The sequence below is a fragment of the Ornithorhynchus anatinus genome, chromosome 2 (assembly GCF_004115215.2).
Source record: "Ornithorhynchus anatinus isolate Pmale09 chromosome 2, mOrnAna1.pri.v4, whole genome shotgun sequence".
NCBI lineage: Eukaryota > Metazoa > Chordata > Mammalia > Monotremata > Ornithorhynchidae > Ornithorhynchus > Ornithorhynchus anatinus.
Genome location: NC_041729.1, coordinates 64,406,350 through 64,419,990, shown reverse-complemented (window position 1 = coordinate 64,419,990; position 13,641 = coordinate 64,406,350). Strand labels below are relative to the sequence as shown.

General features: G+C 45.7%; 1 protein-coding gene across 1 annotated transcript in view; it reads left to right on the top strand.

The window, feature by feature from the left end:
- Window positions 1-13,641, top strand: part of IGF2R (insulin like growth factor 2 receptor) — a 158,733-nt gene that overhangs the window by 142,785 nt on the left and 2,307 nt on the right. The window contains 4 exon segments of the mRNA NM_001127613.1: window positions 575-759; window positions 3,556-3,742; window positions 10,804-10,968; window positions 12,454-12,523. Of these exon segments, the coding sequence (NP_001121085.1) occupies window positions 575-759; window positions 3,556-3,742; window positions 10,804-10,968; window positions 12,454-12,523 (607 nt within the window).

Below are 13,641 nucleotides of genomic sequence, written 5' to 3'. Positions count from 1 at the left end.
GAAGAACTTGAGTCTTCACACCAAAAATGGTGGTTTCTTTTGTTAGTGGGAACGTTTTTTTCCCTAACAAGTTGGGGAACGAAAAATTCTGAGTTTGCCTGGTGTGCGTACTTGAGGTTGCGGGAGTGTGGCCGATTTATGAAAACAGTTATTAGGTTTTTAGCTCATGGAGAATGTGGTTTCTCTCAGCCGTGGTTATAGCCCTTGGTAGCTCATCCTTTGGGAAAGTTTTTTTCTTTTAAATGTTTTTTGTTAAGCGCTTACTATGTGCCAGACACTGTCCTAAGCACTGGGGTAAATACAAGAATCAGGTTGGACACAATCCCTGTCCCACATAGGGCTCACAGTCTTACTACTCATTTCACAGATGAGAGAACTGAAGCCCAGAGAAGTGAAAGAACTTGCCCAAGGTCACACAGACACTTGTGGCAAAGCTGGGATTAGAACCTTGGTCCTTGTAACTCCCAGACTCACGCTGTATCCACTGGGCCACGCTGCTTCTAGGCCTCTAGACCTTCAACTAGCCTACTGTCTAAATGGACAGAGTAATAAATAAGGATCTTTCTCTCTTCAGATTATTCAATGCCTCTGGGGATATCAGACCAAATGGCGACAAGTATCTTTACGAGATCCAGCTTTCTTCGATCACCAACTCCACAAATCCAGCTTGCTCTGGGGCCAACATATGCCAGGTGAAAACAACTGACCGATACTTTAGGAAAGTTGGATCTTCCAATACAACCAAATATTACGTTCAGGGTAAGTATTTCCGTTGCTTTGTCCAGGGTTGCTTTCAATTTTAGGGAGGTGTTTTCTAAAGGACTTAAGTAGAGACTTCCCTTAATCTCCATTCTCAGCACATGAAATTAAAAAAGGATTTAAGACCAGAGATCCCAGGGGTGGGATTGTGATGACTTGAAGTCAACTCTGGGGATATCGTTGCTCTCCAGTTTGATCCCAGAGAGAAGAGAGTAAAGATAAGAAGTTTGCCAGAAAATTTAGTGTTGCTTAAGCAATGGTATGACACCTGTTTTTGCAGGGCTTTTTTGGTATCTGTGTTTTGTTTTTTGGTGTTTGTTAATCTATCTTTTGACCACTTACTTTGTGCAGAGCACTATATTAAGTGCTTGGGAGACCACAACAGAATTGGCAAACATGTTCCCTGCCCACAAGAAGTTTACAGGCTAGAGGAGGAGACAGTCATTATTATAAATGAATTATGGTTATATACATAAGTACTGTGGAGCTGAGAAAGGGGTGAATCCAAGTGTGATGCATAAGGGTGCAGGAGAAGAGGAAATGAGGACCTATCGGGGAAGAACTCTAAGTGCTTAAGTGCTTACTCTGTTCCAAGCATCGTACTAAGCTCTGGGGTAGATAGAAGATAATCGGATTAGTCACAGTCCCCTTTTCCACATGGGGTTCACAGTCTTAATCCCCATTTTAACAGATGAGGTAACTGAGGCCCAAAGAAGTTAAGTGACTTTCCCAAGATCACACATCAGAAAAGTGGCAGTCAGGATTAGAACCCAGGTCTTTCTGACTCCCAGGCCCACGCTCTTTCCACTAAGCCGTGCTGCTTCTCACTACAGTGCTTAGAACAGTCTCAGCACTTAGAACAGTGCTGGCACGTAATAAACACTTAACAAATAACATCATTATTATTACCTGTTTATTCAGGTAATAGTGTCAAGAAGGGTCTCGTTTTCATGCAGTCATAGATAGAGGCCATTCAGAATAGTCTAAGGGCCTTGTTCATGTGTTACCTCAATTCCTGGGCTCCAGGATTGTAGTTCTGCAATATCCCTGCAGAAAATCCTTCTTCCAAGTGTTGTCAATCTATCTGTGGGTTGGGGGAGAGGAGCAGAGATGTGGCTAAAATATAATAATGTTTTTCTCCCGTGTCAAGAATCCACATGGGGTACATGAAAATGACTACATGCTTTAGTTACTCAGTCATTTGAATTTATTGAGCACTTATTTTGTGCAGAGCACTGCGCTGGGAGCTAGGGAGAGTACAATACAATGCAACAATACAACAGTAAACAGAAACATCGCCTGCCCACAATGAGGTTACAGGCCAGAGGGGTGTCAGACATTAACATACACGAATAAACCACAGATACGTCCTTAGGTGCTGTGGGGCAGGGACGGGGGATGAATAAAGGGAGCGGGAGAAGAGGAGAGGAGGGTTTAGTTGGGAAAGGCCTCTTGGAGGAGCCGGGCCTTTGAAAATGGGGGTAGCGTAATAGTCTGTCAGATATGAGGAGGGAGAGCGTTCCAGGCCAGAGGCAAGACGTGGACTAGAGGTTGACAGTGAGATAGACCAGATCGAGGTACACTAAAAAGGTTAGCACCAGAGGAGTGAAGCTTGCGGGCCGGGTTGAAGTAGGAAAGCAGCGAAGTGAGATGGAAAAGGGCAAGGTGATTGAGCGCTTTAAAGCCAATGGTGAGGAGTTTCTGTTTGATGTGGAAGTGACTGGGCAACCACGGGAAGTTGCCTTTGTCCTTATGCTCACAGTGTTCCACCAGCCTGGAGCTCCCCCTCCAACTTAATCCAACAGGTCAAAGATCTCCCCACCCTCAGTGTCCTTCTAAAATCCCTCCTATTCCAAAACCTTCCCAGATTAACTCCCAACATGCTCCCATCAACAACCTGTAGCATGTATATAATAGGTCTATCTATATGTGTGTGTATGTATATATATATATATATATACATTAATTCACATTCAGTTGCATTTATTGAGCGCTGTGTGCATAGCACTATATTCAGTGCTTGGGAAAGTGCGATACAGCAAGAAACAGTGACATTGCCTGCCCACAACGAGTTTACAGTCTAGCGGTGGGAGGGCAGTCATCAATATAAATAAATAAAATCACAGGTATATACGCAAGTGCTGTGGGACCGGGAAGGGGGAAGAGCAAAGGGAGCATGTCAGGGAAATGCAGAAGGGAGTGGAAGAGGTGAAAAAGTGAGCTTAATCTGGGAAGGCTTCTTGGAGGAGACGTGCCTTTAAGAAAGCTCTGAAGTGAGGAGAGAATAGGTGTCTGTCAGATTTGAGGAGGGAGGGCGTTCCGGGCCAGAGGCAGGGCGTGGACTAGGGCTCTTCAGCGAGACAGATGAGATCGAGGTTCAGTGAGATGGTTAGCACTAGAGGAGCAGAGTGCGTGGGCTGGGTTAGAGAAGGAGAGAATCTAGGTGAGGTAGGAGGGCAACATAATGGAGTGCTTTAAAGCCAATGGAGAAGAGTTTTTGTTTGATACAGGGGTGGGTGGGCACCTGAGGAGTGGGGAAACATGACCTGAAAGTTTTTATAGAAAAATGATCCAGGCAGCAGAGTGAGGTATGGACTGGAGTGGGGAGAGGCAGGAGGCAGGGAGGTCAGCAGGGACGCTGCTACAGTAATCAAGGCATGTTAGGATAAGTAATTGTATTAACGTGGTGGCACCTTGGATGGAGAGAAAAGGGTGGATTTTAGCGGTTAATGATAATTTAAAGGTTCTAATGAACATCAGAGCTCATCTCTCCTCAATATTGTCTTTGTTTTGCAGATGATGACTTGGATATCGTGTTTGCCTCTTCGTCCAAGTGTGGCAAAGATACATCGAAATTCGTCTCCTCTACTGTCTTTTTCCACTGTGACCCAACGGTGAAAGAAGGCATTCCCGAATTTCTCCATGAAACAGCCGACTGCCAATACCTCTTTTCTTGGTACACCTCTGCAGTGTGTCCTTTAAGGTAAGATTTCTCCCCTAATTTTGAGCTTGTAACAGGTTCTGAAATTTATTATCACTCTCCCCACCTGCCAAGCCTCAGTGAAGACACACCTCCTCCACGAGGCCTTCCTTGACTAAGCCCTTATTTCCTCTTCTCCTTCTACTTTCTGTGTCACTCTTGCACTTGGATTTCCTCCTTTTTCTCACCCCTCCCTTAGCCCCACGGCACTTGTGTACAGATCTGTATTTTATTTCTTTACATTAATGTCCGTCTCCCCCTCTAAACTCTAAACTTGTGGGCAGGGAATGTGTTTACCTACTCTGTTATATTGTACTCTCCCAAGATCTTAATACAGTGCTCTGCCCCCAGTAAGCACTCAGTAAATAGAATTGATTGATTAAATATGATTGGTATAATACTTGGAGTTATTAATTATAATTTGAAAAATTATAACTTCCCTTGTTTTGTCCTTCCCAGTTCTTAGTATTTGAGTAGAATCATACTACGTGGGAATTTAGTCTTCGCCAGTACAGTATAATCTCAGATAACCAGTGAAATTATTTTAAAACTGCTAGTAAAGTCTGACTTCAAAAAAACAACACTTAATGTTGTATAAAGCACAATAAATTTAACTCTTTATTTTTAAAAGCTATATTTACTTTCCTCATTTGCCAGACTGTTTTCAAAATTACTTTTTGAGGGATTGGGTTTGGAGGGAGACTTGCTTTCTGTCTAATCTGTAACATTTGTAAATAGTATGTGAGTTTCCAGGGTGTCCTGCGGGAAAGGTAATGAATGCTCTCTCTTGTTCTACTTGTAGTTCAGTAGTAATTATCGTCAGTCATACGGTTCCCCGAGTTCTCAGCCGATGCTCTGCAGCACCTAGAGGAGCAGCATAGTCTAGTAGATAGAGCATAAGCCTGGGATTCAGAGGCCCTGGGTTCTAACTCCAGCTCTGCCTCCTACCTGCTCTTTGACGCTGGTCAAGTCATTTAATATCTCTTTTGCTCAGTTTCGTTGTCTGTAAAAGGGGAATTCAATCCCTGTTCTCCCTCCTACTTTGGCTGTGTGCCCCATGTGGGACCTGTTGTTTACTGAGCACTTGCTGTGTGCAGAGCACTATACTAAGCACTCAGGAGAGTACTTTAAGAAGGGTGGGAGTGACAGTGTTTTTGCTGGGAGTGAACCCATTCCCATTCTTCCCATGAAACCCAGCTGACCCGAAACAGTTTCTTCAAGGGGAAATGAGGAGTGCATTATGCTGTACAGCAAATGCAATAACTGTGGTGTTTGGTAACTGCTTACTATGTGCCAAGCACTGTACTAAGACTTGGGTAGACACAAGATAGATCCCACAGGGGGCTCACAGTCTAAGAAGGCGAGATCACAGGTATTGAATCCCCATTTTGCAGATGAGAGAACCCGAGACATTGAGAAGTTAAATGACTTGCCCAAGGTCACAGAGCAAGTACATGGTGGAGCCAGGATTAAAACCCTGGTTCTCTGACCTTCCAGGCTTACGTTTTTCCATTAGGCCACACAGCTTCCCAATGCCCAGGGCCATATTGGGCAGGAATGGAGACTCTGGTGACTGATTAGACATGGGACCGTTTTAATGTAGCTCTGGTGAGCATGATTGTCTTTTGCCCCAACTAGTTTTCCTAAGGTGCACTCCACTCCTTATCCTTCCTTCCAAAATACGTAATGCCTTAACTGTTCAGACAGCAGTACGAAGTGGCCTAGCGGAAACCGCGTGGGCCTGGGAGCCAGCGGACATGGTTTCCATACCTGGCTCAAATGCGTCATATTCAGTCGTATTTATTGAGAGCTTACTGTGTGCAGAGCACTGCGCTAAGTGCTTGGGAAAGTACAATACAGCAATAAAAAGAGACGATCCCTGCCCACTACGACCTCACAGTCTAGAGGCGGGAGACAAGTTGCTTGCTAGGTGACTTGGGGTAAGTCACTTCACTGTGCCTCAATTTCCTCATATTTAAAATGGGGGATTAGATCTATCTGTTCTTCTTTCTGCTTAGCCTGCGATCCTCATGTGGGACAGGGACTTTGTCCGACCTAATTAATTGAGATAGCACTTAGCACTTTTTAAAAATGGTATTTGTTAAGCACTTAATGTGTGCCAGGTACTGTACCAAGTGCCAGAGTAGATGCAAGCTCATCAGGGTGGACACAGTCCATATCCCACAAGGAGCTCAGAGCCTTAATCCCCATTTTATAAGTGAGAGGACTGAGGCCCAGAGAGGTAAAGCGACTTGCTCAAGGTCACACAGCAGACAAGAGATGGAGCCAGGATTAGAACTGAGGTCCTTCCGACTCCCGGGCCCATGCTCTATCCACTAGGCCATGCTGCTTTTCAAGCTGTTATTACAGTGCTTGAGTAAGCGCTTAAGTAAGTGCTTAAGTACTACAGTAATATTATGTTATTCTTGTATCTTTATTATGAGTACTGAGATGGCTTTAATTTAGAGCCGTCTACTTTTAAGCCAAATCTTGCTTGCTTTCTTCCCTGCCGGAACTGTACAGGACGAAACTGATGCCTATAGGTATACCTTGTCCGAGGGCGCTCTGATTATTACTACAGGGCTCTAGTAATAATAATTCTAACAATAATAATTATTATTATGGTACTTGCTAAGCACTTAGTATGTGCCAAGCACTGCCCTGGGTCGGATACAAGGTGATCAGGTTCAAACAGTCCCTGCCCCATATGGGGCTCACACTTGGAGGGAGTAGCATTTAATCCCCACTTTACAGATGGGGGGTAACTGAAGCACAGAGAAGTGAAGCCACTTCCCCAAGGTCACACAGCAGACATGTGGCAGAGCTGGGATTAGAACCCGGGTCCTGTCACTCCCAGGCCCATGCTCTCTCCACTAGGCCACGCTGTTGTTCACATGACTTAAACAGAATTCCCGGCCCCCGCGGTGAGCGACGCACGAATCCAACTTCGGAAGCCCCGTGTCACCGCAGTAACCTTTTGAACAATTAGGTACTGTTCCGAATCGCTGTTAGGCTTGGCAGGAACGTAGCTCATGAGGCAGAGGTGTAAGAATCTGTGCCAGAGCATGACCAAAGATGACCGTTCCTCATACTGATTAAGCCAAATCATTTTGTACAAAAATAAAAGTTATCGAAGCAGGACAGGAAATGCCCTCATGTGACCTCTTCTGTCATTGCTCTTTCAGTTCAGTCGTATTTATTGAGCGCTTACTGTGTGCAGAGCGCTGTACTAAGCTCTTGGGAGAGTACCATATAACAGACACATTCCCTGCCCTCAACTATTCATTGAGCGCTTAACGTGCAAGAGCACTGTGCTAAGAGCTTGGGAGAGTAAAAAAGCAACGGACTTGGTAGACGTGTTCCTTGCCCACAGTGAGCGGGAAAGCTTCTTGCCCTAATCCTAACAGGAACAAATCCCAGACTCTCAGTTAGTAATAAGAATTGTGGTGTGTGTCAAGCACTGTACTAGATGACTTTGGGCAAGTGATTCTCTATACCTCGGTTTCCCTATCTATAAAATGGGGATGAAGTACTGTTCTCTCTACATCCTAGACCGTGAGCGTCATGTGGGATTTGACACATAGTGGGTACTTAACAGTTACCACAGGATTAAGCAAGTCCCACGTGGGGCACGCCATCTAAGTTGGAGGGAAGACAGGGATTGAATCTCCATTTTGTAGATGGGGGAACTGAGGCCCAGAGAAGTGAAGTGACTTGCCTGAGGCCATACAGCAAGTAAGGGGAGGAGCCAGGATCAGAACTCAGCCTCTCACTCTTACACCCGTGCTCTTTCATTCATTCAGGAGTATTTATTGAGTGCTTACTATGTGCGGAGCACTGTACTGAGTGCTTGGGATGTACAATTTGGCAACAGATAGAGACAATTCCTACCCAATAACGGGTTCACAGTCTAAACGCCACTAGGCCGTGCTGCTTTTCAGTTCTGGTCTCATGAGTGTTTTCACTAGACCTTGGGATAGAATGCAGTGGTACACCTAGATAATGCTCTTCCAACAACTTCTTCCCCACCTTTTCTCCTTTCATTCAGGGTCACCTAATGCTCTCGGTTCTGTACCCCAAGTACTAAATAATGACACGGCCATGTATACAGATTCCTATATTCTCCCATTTCCCTTATCCGTAATTATCTTTAATGTTTATTTCCCCCTCTGGTCTGTAAATTCCTTATGGAGGGGATATATGTCTACCAACTCTGTCATATTGTACTTTCCCAAGAGCTTTGTACACTGCTTTTCACATAATAAGTGCCCAGTCAAGAGCAGCATGGCCAAGTGGAATGAGCCCAGGCCCGGGATCAGAGCACCTGGGTTCTAATCCTGGCTCCTCCACTTGTCTGTTGTGAAATCTTGGGCAAGTCCCTTAACTTGTCATCAGCTAGGTTTCCACATCTGTGAAATGGAGATTAAAGCTTATCTCCATATGGAACATGGATTATGTCCATTCATTCATTCGTATTGATTGAGTGCTAACTTTGTGCAGAGCCCTGTACTAAGCGCTTGGGAGAATACGGTGTAACAATAAAAAGTCACATTCCCTGCCCACAACTAGCTAAAGGTCTAGAGCAGCCTAGACATTAATACAAATAAATAAAATTACAGGTATGTACGTAATATCTATACATATAAGGAAGGCTGGGAGGAGGGAAGAGCAAAGGGAGCGAGTCAGCGAGATGCAGAAAGGAGTGAGAGATGAGGAAAAGTGGGGCTTAGTCTGGGAAGGTCTTTTGGAGGAGATGCGCTTCACTAAGGATCTGAAGGTGAGGAGAGTAATTGTCAGATTTGAGGAGGGAGGGCCTTCCAAGCCAGAGGCAGGGTGTGGGCAAAGGGTCGTCAGCGAGACAGGCGAGATCGAGGCACATTGAGAAGGTTGGAGGAGCAAAGTGTGTGGGCTGAGTTGGAGGAGAGAAGCGAGGGGAGGTAAGAGGGGGCAAGGTGGTGGAGTGCTTTAAAGAAAATGGTGAGGAATTTTTGTTCGATGCGGAGGTGGATGGGTAACCACTGGAGGTTTTGGGGGAGTGGGGAAACACGTTCGGAATGTTTTTGTAGAAAAATAATCCTGGCAGCACAGTGTAGTTTGGACTGGAGTGAGGAGAGACAGGAGTTGGGGAGGTCAGCAAGGAGGCCGATGCAGTAATCCTGGCAGGATAAGATGAGTGATATTATTAAGGTGGTCTCAGTTGGGATGGAGAGGAAAACGCAGATTTTAGCCATGTTGTGAAGGTGGGACCAACAGGGTTTCGTGATGGATTGAAAATGTTGGTTGAATGAGAGAGAGGAATCAAGAATAATGCCAAGGTTATGGGCTTGTGAGATAGGAAGGATGGTGGTGCCGTCTACAGTGATGGGAAAGTCAGGGGAAGGACAGGGTTTGGGTGGGAAGATAAGGAGCCTTGTTTTGGGCATGTTAAGTTTGAGGTGACGTGAAGCCCCAGCACTCAGTGGCACACAGTAAGCGCTTAACAAATACCACTAAAAATATATATAAATAACTGCCACTGATTGATTAACCTGTGGCTGTCTGGTAAAGGCACAATAAGATATCAAAACAAATGGTTCTGTTAAACACAGGATTGGAAACAGGTCGAATAACACTGATGATGGTATTCATTAAATATGCCTTCACTATTCTAAGTGCTGGAGTAGATACAGGATAATCCAGATGAACACGGAATTAATCTCCGCATTAGAGGTGACAAAAGTGAGAAGTAAAGTGACTTGCTCAAGGCTGACCAGCAGGGCACTGGTAGAGCTGGGACTAAAATTGGAGACCGGGATACTGTAACATAGATTTTCCTTCATGTGAGGCTCTTCAGTACTGCAAAACTCCCCAGTTCAAGAGACTTAGCTGTATTTTGCTTTGAGTTGATCGGATGGATTGTTTTCCAGTAAATTTCTGCAACTACTAGTAACAGCAGCATTTATTGAACGCCCACTTCATGTGAAATAGGCTCTGAAATAGGTGCTTGGGGAAGTTCAGAATGATGAAGTGACGCGTTCCCTGTCCAGAAGGAGCTTACACTCAACCAGGAGGGAGACAAACATAAAAATGTACAACTAGAATAGCCAAAAATACATACATAAAGCAGACACACACACGCGCGCACGCACACGCCTAGGTGGCTACTGTGAAGGACTATCATGATCTAGTGGAAAGAGTGTGGGGCTCTGGGTTCTAATCTTGGACTATGTGACTTTTGACAGGTCGTTTAGCTTCTCTAGGCCTCAGTTTTGTCATCTGTAATATGGGAATGGATTGGTTGTTGTCTCTCCCTCTTAGACTCTGAGCCCCATCTTGGGCTTGGCAAACAGTAGACACTTGACAATTACTGTAATTGTTATATCTGTGACCAACTCAGCAAGCTCATTTCATGTGACAAGGTGCCAGGTGAGCTCAAAGTAGTATTGAGCACTCTGTCTCAGATCCAGGAGTGTCCAGCTTCCTGCTGTGACTTGTTTCTGGTGACAAACTGTTGTGTGCTGTGAATCTTTTGGGGTTTTTTTGTTTGTCTTCGTTTTTTAAATCCCCTACTGGGGTAGGAAGAGGGGGAAGAGGAGTGTCACTGTTAGGTTATTTCCACAGAGGTCTAGGGGTTGAGTTGAATTCTAGTTGAACTTCACTATGCTCAACTGACTCTGCTGAGTTTCTTTCCTCACTTCTTGGCAGGGCGGAGAAATACATCTTGGCCCTCCCACCCCATCAGCCCCGCTATTTCCGAGACTTTGAGGAGAGCTCCATCACCTTTTCCATCTCAGCGGGCCTTGGGCTCATCTATTTCAATTCCTCTTTGTCTTTTGTAACAATTCAGAGGTCTACCGTCCCTTATTTTTTCCATTGTCCGGTCGATTTTCGCATCTCTGGACAATAGAAATGTTTTCAAAGTAAGACATTTCCCATGGGAGTCCTCAGAAATCTACATTCGCTGGTGGGGTTTCGTCCCAAATCTGCAGGAAGAACCTAAAAAGGAAACAGTAGATGCGATAACATTATGTGCTTCCAAGGTACGTGTGGTCGAAATGATGTCACTCTTCTTTCTTCCGCTTCAGAAACCCTGGCTTTGTGGACCCTGAACGAGATCAGTCGGGTGGAGAGGGGCAGGGTCACAGGGGCCTTTCTGGAAGAAGCCAAGCCATTGGAGCTATCCTGAGTCTTCTCCTCGTGGTTCTCACAATCTGCCTCCTGATCCTGTTACTTTACAAGAAAGAAAGAAGGTGAATTAAAATGCAACACATTGTCATTAATGGGTCAGACTGAGAATCCCCTGGCCCAGGATTGTGTCCCTGAAAGGGACAACAGGATTCTTGGAAGAAGCATTCGATGATCAGCCATCCTTAATGATAATAATAATAATAATAATAGTGGTATTTGTTAAACGCTTACTATGTGCAAAGCACTGTTCTAAGTGCTGGGGGGATACAAGGGGATCAGTTTGTCCCACGTGGAGCTCACAGTTTTTAATCCCCATTTTACAGATGAGGTAACTGAGGCCCAGAGAAGTGAAGTGACTTGCCCAAAGTCACACAGCTGGCAAGCGGCGGAGCTGCGATTAGAACCCATGACCGCTGACTCCCAAGCCCGGGCTCTTTCCATGCTGCTTCCTTAGGGTGGGGGGGCGTGGGACTCTCCAACATCCATAACTTTCCCCTGTAATAGTAATGGTGTTTTTATGGTATTGGTATGTGCCAGGTACTCTACTAAGCGCTAGGGTAAATACAAGCCAATCACACGGGACCCAATCCATGTGCCGCATAGGGCCCACAGCTTTAGCTCCCAGTTCATAGATGAGGGGGAATTGTGGCACTTGTTGACGATTGGGTAAGAAGTAGAGGACAACAAAGGGCCCTGAGTCCTCTTAATGTCCAAATCACTGAGTTGTAAAGTTCCAGTCTTCACCATGTTCTGTTCTCCACCCTCACCTATCAAGAGGCGGGTTGTTCTGTCCGCTTTCTAGAACGTTAATGAAGATTTGGAAGAGAGTGAAGCGGCACTGTGCCTGATCGTCTCTGCTCCAGGGGCTGTGGAAAGCTGGGGAGCCCTGTTTATTTATTTATTTATTTGAAGGACCTCCCCTCTTCCTTGGCTTTTTGCTTTGCCGGAGGAATTTTAACATCTCCTCCAAGAGGCCTTCCGTGATTAGGCCCATATGTCCTCGTCTCCCACCGCCTTCTACCTTACCCTTGCACTTGGATTTGCACCTTTATTCACCCCTCCCTCAGCCCCACAGCTCTCTGTGTACATATCCATAATTGGTTTACTTATATTGAAGTCCGTCTCCCCCACTGGACTCTGAGCTCGTTGTGGTCAGGGAACTCGTCCGCTAATTCTGTTGTATTGTACTCTCTCAAGTGCGGGTACAGGGCTTGTAATCGCTCAATAAATATGATGGAATGATTTAACCTGAAGGTCGGGGATGGGCATCAGTCTGTGCCCGTGTATTCAGCCATTAGAAAACGCTGAGTTCCCAAACCAAAAATTACGAGCCGGCACTGAATGGATTACGAGCACTCCTTAATGGATTTCGTGTTTGAAAAGTCTTCAATTCTGTTGCCCTCAGAGTTGTGAGTTTTAACCTTGGCTTGAAATTGGAACACTGAGGTCAAGATAGAAAAACAGATATTTCGGAGGTGGATGACCCTGAGGTTTTTGAGTCAAGTGCCAGTGATGACTTAACATGCATTCTTTTCTGGTTTTACTAGGGAAACTGTGATGCACAAGATCACGAACTGTTGCAGGAGAGGTTCAAACGTGTCCTACAAGTACACAAAGGTAATTGTATATGCCACAGAGAGATTTGGATTCAGCTTTGCAGGTTGTCAACTTTCTTCCCAATCTTCCCCGGGAATGCTAGCTTTTCATTTCAAGGGTGGAGACAAACTTGGGGGTCAAGGGGGTGCCACTGCGGGGGAGAAAATGGGACCAGCAGACACACCCAGTATTCAGGAGGGGATGGGGTGGGACACGTGTGCACGCCAACACACACACAGTGCATGCCAAAACACATACATACATTCACACACACACACTTGGAGAATTTTTAGAAGGCCAGAGAAATGGGTGCTATAGACTCTCTCTCCTTTCTTCCTCTCTGGTCTCCCCAGGCTTTCCCAGAGAACGTGAAATAAGAAATGTGAGTCTGTGTGCATCTATGTGCATTAGCATACATACACACACTCACAGTTGGATGTTCTGAAATATAAGAGGTCAAAGAATTGGATGCAGAGACTCTCTCCCTTCCTCCTCTCCCTTCCCTACTCTCCTTAGTTTCCCCCGAGAGCAAGAGGAAGTGTGTAAGCACACCCTTAGACACTTAGGTGGGCGCTCGGGAATATAGAGGGTCAGAGAAATGGGTGCGTAGAGTCTCTCTGCTCCCTCCCCAAGCTTCACAGACACATAAACACACACACACACAATGCTAAGCAGGTTAGGATTTGGCAGAGTGCCATCCCAACTATGGCTGGGAGGGGAAGGAGGCCCCAGTGGCCAGGAGCCCTGATGCGGATCCTGGGTTCCAGGAGTGCTCCGTCTTACAGAGGGAGGAGAGACCCAAAAGCTTTGGGGGTGAAGTGAGTGGCTCTCCCTTCATCACCTGCCATCCGTCAACTAGAGCTGACATGGCTGCTCTCCTCCCTCTGTCTTTCCCACCACCCCAGCCTTTAAAGGCAAATTCAGTTTGGAGCCAACCACGGCTTGGAACCCAGTAATCTCTGTTACAAAGGCCCAGGTCTGTGGGCTCCGCATCATCTTCCACCATAGGTACAAAATCACTCTTATACTTAAGATTTTGCGTATGTGGTCTAAAGCTGGCATGAGATGTACGGCACTCAGCCTGGGAAAGATCCTGTTCGCCCAAACCTCACTTGAGCCCCTGCCAAGCCACTTAATTG